Genomic DNA, 20,578 nt, shown 5'->3' with positions numbered 1-20,578 from the left:
GGGCCATGCCCTGAGAAAGGCGCTGGGCGGCAGCAAGGTGGGGAGCCAGGGAAGTCTTCCCTCGCCCTAAGGGTGCGGGGAAGCGGCGTTGGCGCCACTGAAGCTGGGTGGGAGGGGGGCGTCACCGAGTTCAGCCCCACCCTCCGCCGCTCCCCAACCGGGTCCGGCGTCCGCATCGCATGGCCAGAAGGCGGGGAGCGAGAGGCGCTGGGACCCTCACGTGGCGCGCCAGCACCCCGTACCGTCGCGGCGCCTCGCCTTAGGGAAGAGCAAGGGAAGAACTTTATTTGAACCGCGAATATTTTTTGGCCACTGAGATTGAGTTTCCCAGTGCTTTGGCTTCCTGCCTCTTTATCGTGGATTTGATCCCTGAGCTGCTCGCCTTTCCCTAACCTCCCGCGGTGCAGCCGAGAACCCTCCCGCGCGCCTGAGTCCAGAGCAGAGGAAGTGAGGCGGCCTCCTCCTGGTTCCCCCGAAGCCCTCCCTGCGCCGCGAGTGGCCAGGAAGTAGCGGGCGGTGGCCCCGCGTCCCGGGAGCGCACAGCAATGCAGGCGCTCAACATCACCCCGGAGCAGTTCTCCCGGCTGCTGCGAGACCACAACCTGACGCGGGAGCAGTTCATCGCTCTGTACCGGCTGCGACCGCTCGTCTACACCCCAGAGCTGCCTGGGCGCGCCAAGCTGGCCCTCGTGCTCACCGGCGTGCTCATCTTCGCCCTGGCGCTCTTTGGCAATGCTCTGGTGTTCTACGTGGTGACCCGCAGCAAGGCCATGCGCACCGTCACCAATATCTTTATCTGCTCCTTGGCGCTCAGTGACCTGCTCATCACCTTCTTCTGCATCCCCGTCACCATGCTCCAGAACATTTCCGACAACTGGCTTGGGGGTAAGAGTCGCGCCCCGCTCCTTCTCCGTTAACCCTCTGCCTTTCAGGCAGATTTTTTAACTTTGGTTTGTTTAATTATTTGAAATATTTTTTTATCTTACTTTTAGTAAGAAAACCAGGGGAGACAAATCTGGTAATTACAGAAAAGGGAGCTGAAATAAGTGGCGAGGGGTGCGACTCCCTACCTCACTGCTCGGGACCTTTCCCAAGCCTTTCCCCAATGTATGTCTCTATGCCACAAGGAGGAAGCGCTGGACAGGAATCACAGGCGGCAAAAAAAACTTACATCCAAGTGAACACAGGTGGCGAAGTTCTAAGAAAGAGCAAACCAAAGTTAAAAATTTCATTTCCTCATTCCCCCAGCCTCCACCCTCACTTCCCAGTGGCTTGCAGACAGCTTCTTGTACCTATGAACATAAAACAAATATAATTCACGTGCAGTAAAAATATACTGAGCTAGTCCTTTAAAAAACTGTATTAAGTGTCATGCAGGAAGAAGGAACACAGAAAACTGATGCCCTCCTGTCTATTAAAAAATGAGAGATGACATTCTCCTCCTTCCGTATAATGGGAACAAAAATGACAGAAGAGAGATGGAGTCACTGAGTTGGGAACAGTGTGTGGAGGTTGGCAAAAAAGATATACTGTTTCTGCAGATGATCCAACTGTTCCAAGAACACAGCTGGAGAATGCCCTGGTGTAAATCCATCAGCAGTAGTGTTGTGTTCTCACCAGTGCTTATGGTGCACCGTGGGCCTCCGCATTTTCACGGTTGGGTGTATTCTTGTGGCCACATCAAAATGGTTAGAAATGTAAGAGAAATAGTTCATTATGCCTTCAATCTCTGCTATTTCTATACCATTACTAATTCTCTTAAAGTCATGGTGTTTCATCCTACCATTACCAATTTGAGATCGTGAGCATTGCTTTTTTCCCGATTAGCTTAAACTGAGTTTGCTGTTAGTGAGTCAGAATGTTAAAGTCTTTGATTCTTATCAATCTACAATGTAAATATTTTCAAAAAGGCATTAAACATTGAGTACAGAGCATTGACTTGAAAGTAATACGCAGTGTGGAAAGTAAGACATTGATTTATGAATTAGAGACTTTCTTATGCATACTGATGCAGTAATTATATTTGGGCATTTTAAAGTTGCTCAGTGCAACTAACTCCATAAAATTAGTGGGGTATTTTTTGATCATCATACAGAACTTGTGTTTTGGGGGAAAAGCATGTGAGTTTTCATTTCTAAATGTTTGTGAAAGCAGATTTATGAAGCTTATTTATACTGGGGATGATTATAGCTCCATTTGTAAAGGTGAAAATAATTATGCAAAGTGGGATTCTATGGTGGGGATCAAAAGACCTGGATTACTATTTTGGCCGTAATACATATTAATTTTGGATGTCTGAGTCTCAATTTTTCAGTAAAATATTAGGGATTAGAGATGTTTGAAAGTGCAGTGAGTCCAGTCAGGCGCGGTCGCTCACGCCTGTAATCCCAACGCTTTGGGAGGCCAAGGCGGGTGGATCACGAGGTCAGGATATCAAGACCATCCTGGCTAACACGGTGAAACTCCATCTCTACCAAAAATACAAGCAACAAAAAAAATTAGCCAGGCATGGTGGCACGCACCTGTAGTCCCAGCTACTTGGGAGGTTGAGGCAGGAGAATTTTTGAACCCAGGAGGCAGAGGTTGCAGTGAGCCGAGATGGTGCCACTGCACTCCAGACTGGGTGACAGAGCAAGACTCCATCTCAAAAAAAAAAAAAAAAGAAGGAAAGAAAGTGCAGTGAGTCAGATCTTGAGCTCCTGTTCATATTGGGGAATGATGGCCGAGAAAGGCTGTATAGTGCATCTTCCATCCTCAGGGCTTATTTGGGAACTGCCAAGGTTTTTCTCAAGTTTTCTTTTCTCCCTGCTTCTTACTTCATGGAGAACATTTCGCTTTAGCTTCTAAATACTGAAGGAGAGTAATACGTTGCTCATTTATTTTTACATGGTTAGTGTGAGAATAAAGTGTGTTAGTAAAAGTGCTTTGAAAAATATTGGTCATGCCATGAAAGTATAAGGTATTGATTCTATTAAGGGGTGTTTAATTGGGGGTGGCCTATGTTTATCTGGGACAAGATTTATAGAGTAAATAATAATCTTATAAATCGAGTAAATAATACCAAAATTGAAGTGCGAGGGAGAGGTGAGAGCCTGTAGAGGGGTTAGAGATAAATATGAAAACAGAATTAGCTTGTGCATTATAGAACAGGATAATCATTGCAAAATTTCCTTGATAAATTAACAAAAGAAAAGTTCAAGAAAATGTAATCTAAGAGCCAAAATTAATTCACAATTTATTATTTTACAAAGCTATTGAGGATCTCCTATCTGGCAAAGTATTCTACCTTGAGAGTACAAAAGTGAGTCAAGTCTATCTGTGCCCTTCAGGACCTCAGAGAATAGGAGATGGCCCCAAAATTAGCAATAAGAGGATTTGATAGAAAGAGGATCCACTCTGCTCTAGGAGCACAGAATAATCAGGAAGGCTTCCTCAAGGATGTGATGTTCAAGCTAGGTCTTGAAGAATAATTCAGAGAATAATTTAGACTGTTTCCAGCAGAGGATGGAGTGTGTTCTAGGAACAGGGGTCAGTGCCAAGTTGGAGGCAAGAAAGAAGATGGTGTATTCCAAGAATACCAGGCAAGGCATTGCAAGAATGCACAGTTTATATGTGGGGAATGGCAGGAAATGAGACAGAAAAGTAGTGCAACTGGGGAGGAAAGTATATATATATATGTAAAAACCTAAAATATGAATACCCCTCAGATTCCTTCGGAGTGAGGTAGGAAACAGAAACAAAGAAATGAAGATCACCAGGAAGCAACAGCGACGAAAGAAAGACTGTCTCCTCTAAAGGGGGCAGGATTGCAGCATGCAGGAGTGGTGCCCTGGATTGTCACATCTTCTTTTGTCCTTGTTCTTGCTTCCCCACCTCTCCTTCCGAAAAGCTGGCAATACAGATTTTTATGATGCTGACTTCTAAGTCAAATCCAAAAGTAAAATGCAATCGAGTAAAAGAAAGCATCTTTATGGCTTGGTCACAGATAATTCATGGACTTCCAGTTTGTGACATCTCTACATTGCCTGTCTCTCAAATATTTCCGATAATGGTAAGGCTGGGAATGACTGTTTTATTTTTCTTTTAGTCCATTCCTCTTTCTTTCTGGGGACCAGCAGCACTTACTGAGTCAAAACCTGCATTTTAACAAGGTTCTCAGTTGTTTCACACGCACATTAAAGTTTGATAAGCACTAGAGAAGTCAGCTCAGGTCTTTACAAGGAAAAAAAAAGTTTGTTAAGCACTACTTGAAGTAAGTAATGGTTCTTAGACCTGGCTACATAGAGAATCTCCTAACAGGCTTTTGAAAATGGACTGCATCAGCCCCAGCCCAAACCAGTTACACTTGTCTCCAGCCACACTGCCTTACAGAGCCCAGTGTGCACAACTCTACTCAGGTCCCCTTTCAGGGACATCACGTTGTTACCTTAAAATTGGTTGTGGCAGGAGTATTCACATCATGGAAATCAGCACTTACTAGTTAGGCCTGTTTATAAAAAAGTGAAAAAAAAATCACAAACAAACAGAAATCAAACAGTTGTTTTCCAGCACACCACTGAGCAAAGACATTGAGTTTTCTTTTGTACACTGCTGGGGACCATGAATAATAGGTGAGGCAAAGTATAGCCACAAACATGTTTTTACATGAATTACACTGAAGTTGGAAAGAGATACAGCTGATCCACAGCATCTAAGTGTGCCCAGCATGGAGGCAAGCTGACATTCAATTCCTTTCATCCACCTTGCATTGCCATCATTCCCTTATCGTCTTACCTTCCATCTACCAGTTGACTCACTCTCTACTCTCCAGGACTCCTTCCAACATGGAGCTAGCAGGAGTGGGGATTCTATGTCCCCAAGTATTATAAACAGCATATGCTTATGAGTTGTTTTTATTACTCATATAAGGGTGGAGTTGTGCTGCCATGGCCCTTTCCTTTAGGAAAGTTTTGTCTCTGTTCTCTTCTCTGATTTACTTGGCTAGACTGCAGCAGTGGATTTGCACATTGCCTCCTTAGGGCCACCAAATTTACCTATTCTTATCTGCAGCTTGTTCCTCCTCATTTTGTTTTGTTTTGTTTTGTTTTTTCCTCTTTTTTATTTTTTTCTTCACAATGTCCAAATGCTCCTCCAAATTCACTCACTGAACATGTTCTGTTTCTTCCAGCTAAATGTAGAACAATTGAGTTTGCTTGTGACCAGTGCTACAGAATACCACTCTCTTCTCTAAGTTTCCATGAACTAGTCTTTGTCTTTCTTTGTTTCCTTTATGTCTCTATCTCTGTATTTTCTGCCTTTTGAGGGTTCTCAGTCTTTCTCTTATTTTGCAAGTAAGTGTCCACTGAAGCTTAGCATGCAATCTCTTTTCTTTCACCATCAATTTCTGCATAGAGGTTATAGTCATGACTCTCACTTCTTTGCTGATGATTCTGCAATCGGTATCTAATCAATATCATAAGCCATGGTCTTTTACCTGATCTGAAGACTTGGCACTTACACATGAATATCTTGCCAACATCCATCATTCTCTCATGGTATCTTATTCCTCTGCCCAAAGTCTAAAATATTATTAATGACACTATGAGTCATTCTTGTATTCAGCATTTCCTGGGTATTTCCTGTGTGCACTGGGATATTGCAGGTATTGAGAAAGCCGTGTTTCTGTGGAAAAGCCAAGTTTCCATTAGACTAAGAAGGGGAGGAAGCATTCACAGAAGTGATGGAGAATGCAGGGGGTTTTGTAGATGTCAGGGTTCCAGAGCACGCAGTGCAAGTATTGAGGAGTAGGGAGCTTGAATCAGATTAGGGGATGTTCACAGTCTGATGGGCTTGAGTCCAAAGTTGAGGCATGGACTGGGAGAGAATGGGACTCGTGGTAGCTGAGGTAAATGAAAACTTAAGGCATAGGAATACTAATTCTGAACACTTCCCAGAAGGAGATAGAAAATCAGTTCTAATGCTAGCCTGCTTTATGACTGTAAGCATTAATAAGATGAGATGGGGCGTGTTTGGGGTGTGCCTGGAGTAGTAGCCTTGCTAGGATCCTGCTGGACTCTGTATCCACTTTCGTCCTGCTGTGGATGCAGGCGCAGCCAGGGGGAGAATGGTCTCCCCAGGTGCACACACAGTTCTGCAGCTTTCTCCCAAATCCTTTTGTGGGCAGTGAAAAGAATTTTCTAGCAGTGGCTGGCAAATTGACTAAAACCAATTTCAAAAAAAAAAGGAGTTTGAAATATATTCTAAGTAATGGCAGCATCGCTGGGGGAAGTACACTTTCATGCACCTTTACTACTTTTGAAGAGTATTAGGGTAAGAAAATACAGAAAATTAATTTTCTCAGCAGTTGATATGAGAATTTCTCTTAGAGTGGTAATGCTCAATCTTGGCAACATGTAGGAATCATCTGGGAGTTTTTTAAAACACAGATGCCTGGTTCCTACCCCTGGAGATTCCGATTTAATTGGTCTGATTATAATGATTGGTATGGAGTTTTCAAAAGTTCCTCAAGTTAGAAAAGTTATAATTTGCAGCCAAAGTTGAAAGCCACTGATGTAGTGTAAATGCTGACGGCACCAGGAGTTCCCCAAGTTAAAAAAGTTATAATTTGCAGCCAAGATTTATAGCCATTGATGTAGTGTAAATGCTGACAGCTCCAGGACTCAGGCTGATATGAAGATTAAAGAAATAATAGATGTATTTTTTTTTTAAAAAAGTGCAGTGCCTACCCCATGTACCAGCTCAATATAGCTATTATGTATTTAAAAAATAGCAATGGCAGTCAGAATGCTTAGAAAATGCAAAAGCAGATTATATTAACTAGAGTCCAACAAGGAGCTCAGAGGCAATTCTTCCATTTTCTGCAGCCTATTGCATCTTTACTAAAGCCGTTGACGTTTTTAGAGTCTTTCAAGATGAATTTGGAAAGAAGTCAAAAGTGGTGAAAAGTTTGGAATATAAGCCATACAAAGAAATACAAGAAGAATGATTCTCTTGCCTGGAGAATAGAACTTTTGTTACAAATTAGCACACCTCACCACAAAGGTTTTTCAGTCTATTTTGCCCAGGGCCACAGTAGCAGATGTGGGCAGGTAATAGAATGGTAGGAGGCGAAGCTCCAAGCTTCATTATAACAGGTCCTGTCTCTCTTTTTAAGAGTTAGAGTTTTGCATATGATTTTATATGAAAAATGAAAGGATGTAACTGGAAGGAAAGGAGGGAGAGAAAGAAAGCACTCGCTGTACACAACATGAAATGTTAGGGTGTGTTTTTAGAGATTGAGAGCTGATACATTGTGAAATGAATTAAAGGAGGTTGTTGAACTTCATTTAGTGAAAAGATCTTAATTTTGAGGGCCAATTTAGAACAGAGAGCTTAACCTGGAACTTCTTCAGTCCCATTTTATTATTCAATCAGTGACTAGAAAACATCAGTTACATTTGTTATAGAATTTTTTTTCTATGATGTTTCAGAAATTTTAGAGTGCCTGGGGAAATTTACATATGGTAAGATTGGTGTAAAATCAACAGTATTGCAGGGCTTAAAAAGTCAACAGAAATGATAAAAGCTGTTGATGAAGAACTTCCTTATTTAAAATAAGGAAGTATTAAAAAAAAGATGTAAATTAAACAGAGGCCCAACAGCAACAGTAGTTTGGAAGTAAGGTCAGGAATTATGCTGTGGACCAGCTTCTGGTTGATCTTTCCTAGAATCAATTATATGCACACTTTGAGAAGAAAAGATACTGTAGGTCACTAAATTTTCTTGGTAGGTGGGAGAGTGGCAGTAACAGCAATGGGATTTATGTAAAAGATTCTCTCCACTTAGGACAAGAACAGTTTACATTTAAAATGGTGACAGGAAAGGATTTAGCAGTAAGAAAGTTTTAAACATTTCACAATGCACTTAGGAGGCATAAAATGAATGCCCTTTTTAGTTTGCTTTTCTAAAACATAACTATTCTTTGACAAGTGGTTGATTTATTAGGATTCTTGTTTATAGGGAGAGAAGCCCAACTTAAACTACCTTAAGAAAAAAAGGGGAATATTCTACTTCTGCAACTGAAAAGCTTAAAGTTAGGGCTGGTTTTAGGCATAAATGGATTAAAGTCTTCAACAATGACCGTCTTCCCCCTCTGTGGCCAGATTCACTTCCCTCTGTGTTGTGGTTTCATTCTTGAGCTGTCTTTTGCCCAAGTGTGTAAGTTGACCCCAGGAGCTATAAGCTTACGTTTTCTTTAAAACTCCCTGTCTCAACCCAAGGGTCCACTGATGGACAAATGGATATACAAAATATGCTGTGTATGCACATAGTGGAATATTACTCAGCCATGAAAGGGAAGGAAGTTCTGATACTACAACGTGGATGAACTTTGGAAGCATTATGCTCAGTGAAATAAGCCGGGCACAAAAGGACAAATATTGTGTGATTCTATTTATGTGAACTATTTAGAATAGGCAAAGTCATAGAAACAGAAAAGATACAAGTGTTACCAGGGGGTGTGGGGAGGGCAGAGTGGGAAGTTATTGCTTAATCCTTAAATTTCTGTTTGGGGTTATGAAAAAGTTTTTGAAACAGATAGTGGTGATCATTGCATGAGACTGTGAATGTGATTAATGCCACTGAATCATACACTTAAAAATGGCTAAAATCATAAATTTTATGTTATATATATTTTACCACAATAAAAAATTCTGGAATAAAAAATAAAACTTTTTATCTCAGGAAATAAGAGAGAGAACGTCCTGGTAGCTGCAGAAAATTCTGGAAGGATTCTAGCCAGTTTGGCCTTGCTGTCTTACTCGTAGAACTAATCATGCACCTCAGGGAGTGCCATCGTCACTCCTATCCAAAGACCTGGAGATACCTCCTACAGCAGGGAGAAAAGCCTATTGAGGAGCCACTGTGAGGCAGTTTCTTATCCCTGTCTTGTGGGAGACTGACTTTCTCTCATCTGTCTCCTGTTTAGTTTCAGTTGAGTGTAAGACTTCCCACCCTGCTCCCACTTAAGGTTCAGCTGCAGTCTTTTGTATAAATCTGTACAATTGCTTGGCTGTGGTTTAAGGGTTGCTCCTCCCCAGCAGAGCAACCCATTGCCCATGCTGTCAGTCATCTTGCCCTTCAAGGCTCAGTGTCTTCCTGTGTTGATCTGGCCTTTGACGTCTGTGCAAGTAATAAACTTCCTGAATCCATTGATGCTCATTGTCTCCTTACTAACTGAATCCGTGGAAGTGTGACAAGCTAACAACTGCAGTAGTGACACTTGGGACCCTGTTAGCCACCAAGCTCCTTGGAAAGGCTTGTCTGCTTAGCACGAAGTTCTTCCGTAGGAAGGTACTCAGGGTAGATAGATATGTTTAGCAGAGTCGGCCATTTATGTCTATTGGAGTGAGTCAACTTCCAGGGACTAAAGCTCCCTGATCATATGTGTCCCCATAAGGCTAAACCCTGCACTAGGTTTCTCAGGATCAAGCTGAACCAGAGTTCTGAATAGCCCTTCCTTGTCTGCCTTTCCTGCCTTGGGATGAAGTGCTGGGATCTCCCTCTGCTGTTCCCATCTCATTTATTAATATATACTCCCCAGTGGACCAACTTCCAGGCTGCCAATTCCTTCTAGTAGTGGACATATGCCTTCTCCCTCTGCTAAGGAATTGAAAGGTCAGTGAATGGGGTTCTAGAAGTTGGTATTGGCAGTTCCCTCTCAGTCTGTGCCTTTAAGAAAAATTCAGCAGAAGCTATACTATTTGTTTCCTTTTATGTCTTAAAACTAAAGATTCTTAACGATGAATTCTGAATCAAGTAAGTGCTTATTGTTTTTATCTGTCTTTGAAAAACCAAATTAGTCCTACCTGTAGCTTGGTTTTGGAGAAATACATTTACTGTCGTATCAGAGAGATTGTAGGCTATCCAGGGTAATAGAAATCTTCAAAGACAGCATGTTCTTACATCCCAGGAGAAATAGAAGGATAGAGAAACAGTTTGATGCTGTGAAAACAAACATGGATTGTGCAATCAAACAATATTGGGTTCTAATCCTGTTCCATCCCTTATCAGTGTTTGTATTAACTAGATTATAAATTCCATGGCCTGTCATTAAAGCTTCCCCTATTAGAAGACCAAGGAGAGAAGTTATAAAATAGTGTTTGATGCTGCCCCCCAGTGGTTGATGTGGCCGCAGAAAATATGACAAAGATAAAGGTTTTAGATCAAGCTTTATTTTAACAAAAATATTAATGCATATCTAGTTCTTCTTATTTCCCATTTGATTTCTCTATGAAGCATATAGCATTTACATATTTTCATTTATGCAATCTCATTTTAAAGCCCCCTTTAATACATGTATGAAAATATGTTAACGTTTTTAAACAATTTCCTGTGGAATTGAGATGCATTTAAAATCTGCAAACGTCAGGCAGTGTTGCCTAGTGAGTCCTGGAGACCTTCGAAGTCGCCGTTGCTCTCACCATGACTGGGTCCAGACTGCGCCAAGCCTCTGGAGGACGTGGGTCCTCGGAACTTTTTTAGTGCCGGACTCCGGGCCACAGGCAGTCCCGCGGCAGCAGGATAACAGAACCTCTGGATGGACTCTTACTGGGAAGCTTTGCTAATTTGCAGCAGCTGGACCATGTTCCTCATTAACATCTGTCTGTCAGCTTAGTCATCACACCATTTCACCATGGTAGCAGGGACTTAGCTCAGAATTCTGTATAGAAAAACACCTGGATCCCAGACTTTCAATGGCTTCAAGACAACCAGAAGTGCCTGCTCTTGAGGCTGTTGGGCCTCTAGGCGAGATGTCCCTGCCCTTCGGGATATACCCCTGGGCACTCAGCTTTGATAATACTCTCAAGGACCCTGCACCCATTACTCCTCCTCCATCAGACATGGGCAGCGTCCCTTGGAAACCAATAATTCCAGAGCGCAAGTATCAGCTCCTCGCCAAGGTGGAGGAAGGAGAGGCCAGTCTACCCTCCCCTGCCATGACCCTGTCATTGGCCATTGACAGTGTGGACAAGGTCCCAGTGATGAAAGCTAAAGCTACTCATGTCATCATGAGTTCTCTGATCACAAAACAGACTCAGGAAAGCATTCAGCATTTTGGGCAACAGGCAGGACTGAGAGATACTGGCTACCCACTCCACGAGGGCCTCACCACTGAAGAGACCAGGTACCTTAGAGTGGCATAAGCACTCCACAAACTAAAGCTACAGAGTGGAGAGATAACAAAAGAAGACAGGCAGCCTGCATCAGCCCAGTCCACCCCAAGCACCACTCCTCACTCTTCACCTAAGCAGAGACCCAGGGGCTGGTTCACTTCTGGTTCTTCCACAGCCTTACCTGGCCCAAATCCTAGCAACATGGACTCTGGAAGTGGGGATAAGGACAGCAACTTGTCAGATAAGTGGAGCCTCTTTGGACCGAGATCGTTTCAGAAGTATGATTCTGGAAGTTTTGCCACCCAGGCCTACTGAGGAGCCCAGAAACCCTCTCCAATGGAACTGATCCGTGCCCAGGCCAACTGAATGGCTGAAGATCCAGCAGCCTTGAAGCTGCCCAAGATGGACATCCCAATGATGAAAGGGAAGAAACAGCCACCACGGGCCCATAATCTCAAACCCTGTGACTTGAATGTGCTCACACTCACTGGCTTCTAGAGCCCTTTCCAGGGATTCTGGTAAAGAAGGTTTCTTGCACCCCACTCTCCTTTTACCTTGGCTTCCATATAGGAAAGGTATATTTAAAAACTTAATCAGATGGTCACGGTGGCTCACGTCTGTAATCCCAGCACTTTGGGAGGCTAAGTTAGGTGGATCACCTGAGGTCAGGAGTTCGAGACCAGCCTGGCCAACATGGTGAAACCCCCATCTCTACTAAAAATACAAAAATTAGCCAGGCATGATGGTAGGTGCCTGTAGTCCCAGCTACTTGGGAGGCTGAGGCAGGAGAATTGCCTGAACCGAAGAGGCAAAGGTTGCAGTGAGCCGAGAGCATGCCATTACACTCCAGCCTGGGCGACAGAGCAAGACTCCGTCTCTAAATAAATAAATAAATAAAGTAAAAAACCTGTTAAATTGAGGCTAGAGCTGGAGACATAATTGGTTTTTGAGAAACATTAGTACAAAGCTTGCCCTTGTTGTGTGGAGGAAGCCATTTTGTACTGCTTTAAAGTTAGACTAAATATTCTCAGCAGTGGTGTATGGGGACTTCATTACCTATTTTTTCATCATTTACTCTAGGTAAGAACTTCGATCACTGCTTACTAGGTAAAGAATGTTTGTGCTGTTCCAAAACCCAGGCTTCTTGATTCCTTTACCACTATCCATGTGAGCACTGACAAATCATGGCATAGAGGTGCTCACTGACTCACTGAGATGACTCTGGCCCTGTTGATGGCTGATGCTGTGCTCCAGTCCTATCAGTTAGGGGCCCCAAGATTTGTTTGGGACCTGGGTACAGGTTAAAGCCAGACTTGGCAGGGATCCCTGCTTCTAGGCTGAACCTTGAGTCTCCCTGCTTTTTGGTAGACCTAATGGATCACTGTCCTGCAGCCAGTTCTTCATGTGGGGCCTCTTAGGCCAGTGCCAGGGGAGGCATCTCCTCGTTCTATGCCACAGAACAAACACTAGCCTAGCAGAGCCTTTCTTGCACTTTAAAGTGAGATTAATTTACCTCCAACTTGGTTAAAAGCTTCCTAAGCGAGAAAATTCGGTCTACTGGTTTGGTATAGGTAAATGGACTTAAACTTTTTTAAAGTAAAGGAGATGGTAGGTACAGTTAGATTATAGTCTTGAGGTTTATGTGAAGCCAGTAGTGTTACCTTATTTTGATTTCCTTGTTCAGGTCAGGGCCTGGAACGTCTGTGGTGGGAGGTGAATGAATTCAAAATTTTCTGTATGAAAGCATTTTTCACCAAAGTAAGCCTCGTGCCTTTATGCACCACATAACCTTACTGAGGGAGGGAAGTAGGGAAACCACATTTTTATTTCTCCTCACTGTGTACAAGTTCAGTTATTGTCTTGAACACGGTCTCAAATACCCATTTTTTGTTTTGGATAGTACCTTGTCTGTATAAGAAGCTGGCCTTTCCACAGAGGAGCCCTGGAGTCTGAAATTATGAGAATTAATTATTTGTGTCTTCTATTATGATCTCTTGTTTTGACAATAAAAATCCTTACTACTTTCTCCAAAAAAATAGATAAATAAATAAAAGAATCTGCAAACATTGTAGTTTGGCAAACATAGTGTTTGACTGTGGTATAATTATTTAATTTCTCTTTGCTTTGGTGTTCTAATATGTAAACTTAGGAAACCTTATTCCCACTTTACAGTGTTGCTATGACAACGAATGACCCGAGGTGTCAAAAGGACCAGGCACCTAGAGGGTATGCAAAGAAAGGAAGCTATAATTGTTGTTCACATATTCAAAATTCTGCTACTTAAAGTGTTAGCTACATTTGTGTGTAGAATAGTTTTATATACAATAAGGATGTTAGAGAATTTTTTAAAAACTTGTTGCACTGTTAGTAATATATCAAATATATTTGGTATGCACTTTTACAAAGCACCTGTAAAAACCAGGTGCCTTATAGCTTATTTATGATAAAATACAATTAAGTAGTTATTTCACATAAGTACAATTTACATGAAAAGAATTACTTTTATGCTCAAACTATGAGGATTCAAACTAATCATTTGTACTCAGAAAACAGAAAAGAGTGCTGCTTTCATTTGTTTCAGAAGCAATAATACATTTCTAGAGGAAGAAAAAGTGGTGGTAAAAAAATATTGTTGGGACTGAAGCTGATTTTGTAGTTCCTTTCAAGGCTCATGTGTCTTTCCAGGCCACCCAGACCATAGGCACAACTTTGCAACCCCAATGTTCCTAGGAAGCGGTCCCACTGACCTATGCCTCTGTCTTGTAATTTAAGACAACTTTTCTCAACCCCTGTGTGCCTAACTCCCTATCCCACCCCAATGGAACTTCCCTTGATTATGAACATGTGCAACCAGTTATATTGCTGACATCCTTGCTGTTTAGTTCATAGCCCGAAAATGTACATGACGGCACCTCAATTTGGACACCAGGGTGAGAGTGACTGTGAAACAATGATGTCAGGCGTATGAATATTGTCTTTTGACTTCCCTGTGATACTGGCGCAGGCTTGCTGAGATGTGAGCAATTCTGGGCACTACCACCTTGCTGTGCACTGCAAAGAAGTGGAAATAATAATACGAAAATGGATACCAAAGTCTTAACATAGAGCTTACTATGTGCCAAATATAATATTATAATATTATCCTCATTTTACAGATGAGAAAATGGAGGCTCAGCAAGGTGTTCATGTATTAATTAGCTATTCTGCATAACAAACCACAAAAAATTTAGGTAATTAAACGATCATTCATGATTCTATAGGTCAATTTCAGGTTGGCTCATCTGGATAGTTCTTCTGCTAGTCTCATCTTGTTCACTCTCAGTGCTACATCTATCTGGTGACTTCATGGGGGCTCATTGTTTTACCTCAGCAAGGGACAGGCCATCTCTGTCCCACATGGTTTCCTCTTTCAGTAGGATACCCAGAATTCTTTATGTGGAGGCACCATATTTCAAGAGAGAGAGAGAGTAGAAGCATCAGAATCTCTCAAGACCTAGGATTGAAAGTCACACAAACGTTACTTCTGTGTTAAAGCAAGTCACATCACTGACCCAGATTCAAAGAACAGGGAAACAGATTCCTCCACTTGATGTGACAAGTGGCAAAATCATGTTTTAAAGAGCTTGCAGAAAGTCATGGAATTTGTAGCCTTTAAAAAAAAAATCATACTTTTTCATAGTAAGTAAAATGCCCAAGCTCATGTAGACTGGACATACTAGTGCCAGGTTTTGACCCAACCAGTCTGCTTCAGTGTTGGGTTTTTAACCACAGTGGTTATATTGACAGGGGAAGAATTTCACTTTCTGCAGTGAATTATGCTTCACCACCTGCTTCGGCCCTGTTTGTGCAGTGGTGCCTTTAGCAGTTCTACCCCTCGAACTCAGGTACTAGTTTGAGACCTGGAAGACAAATTTCTGTAGTGAAAATTTGCTATGATCTTTTCCTCATAGACCTTTGTGAAAATGAACTCTTGTACACTGACTATAAGTCACCCTGCCCACAAGTCTACTAATGCAGAGGCCCAAATACACGTACATATTCATAGAAGTCTGTATTGGCTCCAGTGTAAAGGTAACCATGAAGCTATTCTACAGATGAAACTACATGCTTGGTTAAAAAAAAAAATATTTACTGTAATGTCTACAAACAATAAAGGATTTATTCTTGTGAGGAGGAATTTTATTGGATCAGAATCTAAGTGTCAATATGAACCTGATCCAAACAGTGATTTATGGGAAAGAGACACTGGTTACGTGTGTGTGTGTGTGTGTGTGTGTGTGTGTGTATATATATATATATATTTTTTTTTTTGAGGCAGAGTCTCGCTCTGTCGCCCAGACTGGAGTACAATGGTGTGATCTCGGCTCACCGCAACTTCTGCCTCCTAGGTTCAAGTGATACTCCTGCCTCAGCCTCCCGAGTAGCTGTGATTACAGGTGGGCACCACCACGCCCAGCTAATTTTTTGTATCTTTAGTAGAGACAGGGTTTCACCATGTTGGCCAGGCTGGTCTTGAACTCCTGACCTCGTAATCTGCCCACCTTGGCCTCCCAAAGTGCTGGGATTACAGGCATGAGCCACTGCACCTGGCCTAGTTTTGGCTCCTTCTTAGGATGCAAAATGTGCTAGGCTTGCATGGACTCCAGAGAGGTTAAATTGTTTCTTTTACATTTATCCATGAAAGCCTGAAGTTTTTGAAAGAACAGCTCTCCATGATATATTTACAAGTTATTTCAATAACAATAATGAGTATTTCATGTCAGATAAGTATGGTTAGTTATCTAAATTGGATTTGCTTTTATCCTAGGCAGACTTCTTTTTAAATGGTCTTTCTTGTAGTGTCTAGATTCTTTTATTTTTCATGTGGAAGTCCAGTTGTTTCAGTGCCATTTGTTGAAAAGGCAATCTTTTCTCCATTTTATTGTCTTTGCTCCTTTGTCAAAGATTAATTTACTATATTTATGTGATTGCTGAGCTCTCTATTCTATTCTATTGATCTATTCATCTGTTCTTTCCTCAATACCACACTATCTGGATTAACGTAGCTTTAAAATAAGTCTGAAGTTGGGTAGTGTCAGCCTTCCAACTTTATTTTTCTTTTTCAATTTTGTGTTAGTTATTCTTGGTCTTTTCCCTCTCCCTATAAACTTTAGAATCAGTTTGTTGATGTCCACAAAATAACTTGCTGGGATTTTGCCTTTCTTACGTAAACATGCCAAAGAAAGACTTTATACTGAAAGCAGCTGCATACATGTGTCTCCTCTCCCCGCTTTTCCTCCTCTTCCTGGATAAGGGTACACAGAAAAAAAACGCTTTTTACAAAGAAAGAGAACTAAAAGAAAACCACTCATATTGTTCAATTGTGGTCAGAAAAATTGTGATTTACAGATGTTTCTGACAGATAGGGAGCTGACTCTGTGAGAATGGGATTTCCTTATCTTTCATTTAAAAACCTGAAGAAAATCTCTAACAAAAATCGTTAGGTGAGAGGCTTATGAGCCAGTATTATATACTGAGCTATTTGGGCTCTGCGTAGCTTTCACACATCTTTCAACATGTTTTAGCTCTGGGTAGCAGCAATATAGAATATTGCAGAAAATTGCAGTTACTGTTTTTTAAAAAGTTCCTTATATGGAGGTAAATAAAAAGTGGTTGTTTCACTGGCAACTGGAAGATATCTTATTTTAAAATAAATAGTACTGGTTCTTTGTAATTTGAAAAGGGAACAGGAGCAGTGTTGGGAGTGGGCAAAGGAAGGAAGATGCCGCACCTTTTATTAAATGGTTTTCCTTCCAGCACTATATGTCATTAGGTCAAGTATTCGTACTACAAACTTGTGGCCTAGTTACCTAGTGAAAAAATAGTTTAGTCTGGGAAATATTGTTCCTTAGGAGCAACAGGAAGTCTTCAATCTATTGTGAACTTTTCTTGCTATTTAAAGTCTGGTCCATGGACACGCAGCATCAGCGTCACCTGGAAACTTTTTCAGAATAATCTCAGGCCTCATTACAGACCTACTGAATCAAAATCTGCATTTTAACAAAATTCTCCAAGTGGTCCATGTGTTCAATGGAGTTTGAGATCCAGTGGCCTAAAATATATCATTGCTGTGTTCCACTTTTGCTTCTGAGGAACACGGGATAGATTATTTTGGCCAGTGGTGGTAGGTCACCACTGATCACTTTTTATTAGCAAATAGACTGTGGCTGCATATCTCTCTCTGATTACCTATAATATGATAGAAGTAGTTGCTACGGTAATCAGGACCCTAGGCTATTAAAGTTTAACTTCCACATCATCATCATACAAGGAGGGTGCAGAATGTAATATGCTATCACTTTTACTTGTCTGCTTTATTTATTGAAGACTAAATCCATCTGATTCAAACAGAATGAGTGAAAATTTCCTCAAAGTAAATATGGTCTTTGTGAAACTATTTACCCTTGTTTTCAGAAATTACAAATTTCTCTAATTATAATTAAGGAAATTGAGTGCTTTTTCTCCTTTCTGTAGCATGTGGCTGGATTTTCAGAGTTAAATCTGTGAGACATTATTGTAACAATACATTCTTCTGAATAGATTTTCATAGCATTTTTTTCATTTGTTCATTTCATCATTCACTTACTCATTTAACTAACATTTATTAAATGCCTAATACGTGCTAGGCACTATGTTGACCTAGGGATGCAAGGGTGAACAGCACACAGTGTATGTTGTGGAAGGTTCTTGGGGAGAGACATCAAGCTTTTTGGAAAATGTGAATAGTTTTGTATGCCTGGAGTTTGGCATTCAGAGGGGATGTGGTGAGAAATGAAGTTGGAAGGAAAGGGAAAATGCGGATTCTGAAGAGCTTTCTAGTGCTGTGTTAAGGAGTTTGAGCTTCATTTTGGAGCAAAGGCAACACTACTGAGGCAATGAATTTCAAAGTAGGAGTTGCAACCCGTGAATGAGTCATGAAGTCATTTGGTGAGTCAGTATTAGCGGTTTTACAAAATGGAAATACAGTAGAATAGAAAATATCAAAGAGCATTTCTGTAGTAAAAATTTTGGGTAAGTCTGTGTGATGATCATGGTCAAAACCACTACTATCAGGGGAGTCAGGCTACCCAGGGGAACCAGGCGAGCACAGTTGACCTAAAAAAAATTAAACCCATCGGAACTCAGCAGTACCATAGTCTTGGTCCTTCAAAATGATAATGCTTTGTTCTAGCCAACTCTCAGAATTGTGATACTAAACTGGAAGAATCGATGTTTGCAATTTATAAGGAACACAACTAATTGAAAAAATGATTTACCTGTGGTTAGCTTCTAAGAAAGTACTAAATTTTTTATCCATCTTGTAATGTCAGTATGTGGGTGAGCCTATGATAAAGGCAAACCGTTTTACATCAGTTTATACTAAAAGGTGTAAGTGATGACTGAGCAGAAAATCACTATCATCTTATATGTGATTTCTGTCTAGGGCTACATAGCTCTCTGACTGTTTTTGTTACTGCACTAAGCACAGTTGCCGAAAGCGAATTTGTCATGTACTCATTGTGTATAATAAATTTTAATTTTGGACTGTGTTATGTGCAGAGATTACTAACTCATAATAGAGGAACTCCGTTGCTCAAAAAATGTTTGAAAAATGTTACCCCAGTAAGATTTGAAAAAAAAATGGTGTTTAGAAAAACGAGTGGGAGGCCGGGCGCGGTGGCTCAAGCCTGTAATCCCAGCACTTTGGGAGGCCGAGACGGGCGGATCACGAGGTCAGGAGTTCGAGATCATCCTGGCTAACACGGTGAAAACCTGTCTCTACTAAAAAATACAAAAAGCTAGCCGGGCGAGGTGGCTGGCGCCTGTAGTCCCAGCTTCTCGGGAGGCTGAGGCAGGAGAATGGCGTGAACCCGGGAGGCGGAGCTTGCAGTGAGCTGAGATCCGGCCACTGCACTCCAGCCCGGGCAACAGAGTGAGACTCCGTCTCAAAAAAAAAAAAAAAAAAAGAAAAACGAGTGGGAAAGGAGCAGGGTCACATGCAAGTTACAGAGATGAGATATGGAAAAGAAGGAAAATTGTGATAATAAACTGTATTAGTCAGGGTTCCCTAGAGGGACAGAACTAATAGGATACACACACACACACACACACACACACACACATATATATGCACACACACACTCCTATATATATACTCCCATATATATACACACACATACACACACGCACTCCTATATATACGTATATACTCCCATATATATATGAGTTTACTAAGTATTAACTTACATGATCACAAGGTCTCACAATAGGCTGTCTGCAAGCTTGAGGAGTAAGGAGAGCCAGTCCGAGTCTCAAAACTGAAGGACTTGGAGTCCAATGTTCGAGGGCAGGAAGCATCCAGCACGGGAGAAAGATGCAGGCTGGGAGACTGGGCCAGTCTTGCCTTTTCACATTTTTCTGCCTGCTTTATATTCACTGGCAGCTGATTAGATGGTGCCCACCAGATTAAGGGTGTGTTTGCCTTTCCCAGCCCACTGACTTAAATGTTAATCCCCTTTGGCAACACCCTCACAAACACACCCAGGATCAATACTTTGCATCCTTTGATTCAATCAAGTTGACAGTATTAACCATCACATCAGCTGTTTTCCAAACCTAAATGTATGTACAGGTAGAGAATAGAGTTCTATTAATCTGGCAGATAATGAAGTAATTTAAAAGAGAGCACACTGATGCTTCCAAACCATTGAAACACCCTGAATACTTACTTCTTTTGTAAGGCCTGTTCTCTGCACTAATTATAGACAACCTGGGATTTAGGGGATGCATTTCCATAGGGGTTACAAACACAGACTCTGGAGCCAGACTATTTGTCTTCCTCCCTTACTGGATATACAAATGACCCTGGACAGGTTACTTTATTCCCCATTTATTCCTCGTACAAGTGGAAATAATAATGCCACCTATCTTTTAGTGTTGCCAAGAGAGTCTATGAGTTGATGGTGTTAATGCTTATGAGATCAGTACCTACCACATGGTAACTGCTCAGGAAATGTTCCTAGAGTGAAATTAGTTTTATAACTTAGAACATTGTGATCAGTATGGCTCAGCCATGACCAAGGACATTTCTGGCAAGCTTATGTCATAAACAAGGACAAAAGAAGAGATAGAGCAGGAAAGAGTAAAGAGGCAATTTCATGCTGTGGCAGAACACCACAAGTTTATGAGAGCAGTGCAGGGAAAGAGATGAAAGATGAGTCATTTATAAAACACAAACTTCCCTTCCCAACTATTCTGTCAAGAATGAAGAAAATGATTCAGTATCCTGAGACTTTGCTGAAGTTGCTTATCAGCTTAAGGAGATTTTGGGCTGAGACAATGGGGTTTTCTAACTATACAATCATGTCATCTGCAAACAGGGACAATTTGACTTCTTCTTTTCCTAA

The 20,578-nt window shown here is 41.4% G+C and overlaps 1 protein-coding gene and 1 pseudogene across 2 annotated transcripts in view; both read left to right on the top strand.

The window, feature by feature from the left end:
* Positions 1-144: 144 nt before the first annotated feature.
* Positions 145-20,578, top strand: part of QRFPR (pyroglutamylated RFamide peptide receptor) — a 58,060-nt gene continuing 37,626 nt past the window's right edge. The window contains exon 1 of the mRNA XM_011948604.1: positions 145-885. Coding sequence (XP_011803994.1) covers positions 546-885 — 340 coding nt within the window. The 5' untranslated portion in view covers positions 145-545. The remainder of the gene's footprint in view (positions 886-20,578) is intronic.
* LOC105516404 lies at positions 10,414-11,651 on the top strand (annotated as a pseudogene). Its single transcript, XR_001002481.1, has one exon. The product of XR_001002481.1 is annotated as a putative monooxygenase p33MONOX pseudogene (transcript).

Source organism: Colobus angolensis, unplaced genomic scaffold (genome assembly GCF_000951035.1).
Source record: "Colobus angolensis palliatus isolate OR3802 unplaced genomic scaffold, Cang.pa_1.0 Scaffold280, whole genome shotgun sequence".
Classification (NCBI taxonomy): Eukaryota; Metazoa; Chordata; class Mammalia; order Primates; family Cercopithecidae; genus Colobus; species Colobus angolensis.
The sequence above is the reverse complement of the archived record's forward strand: the minus strand, read 5'-3'. Positions and strand labels throughout refer to the sequence as shown.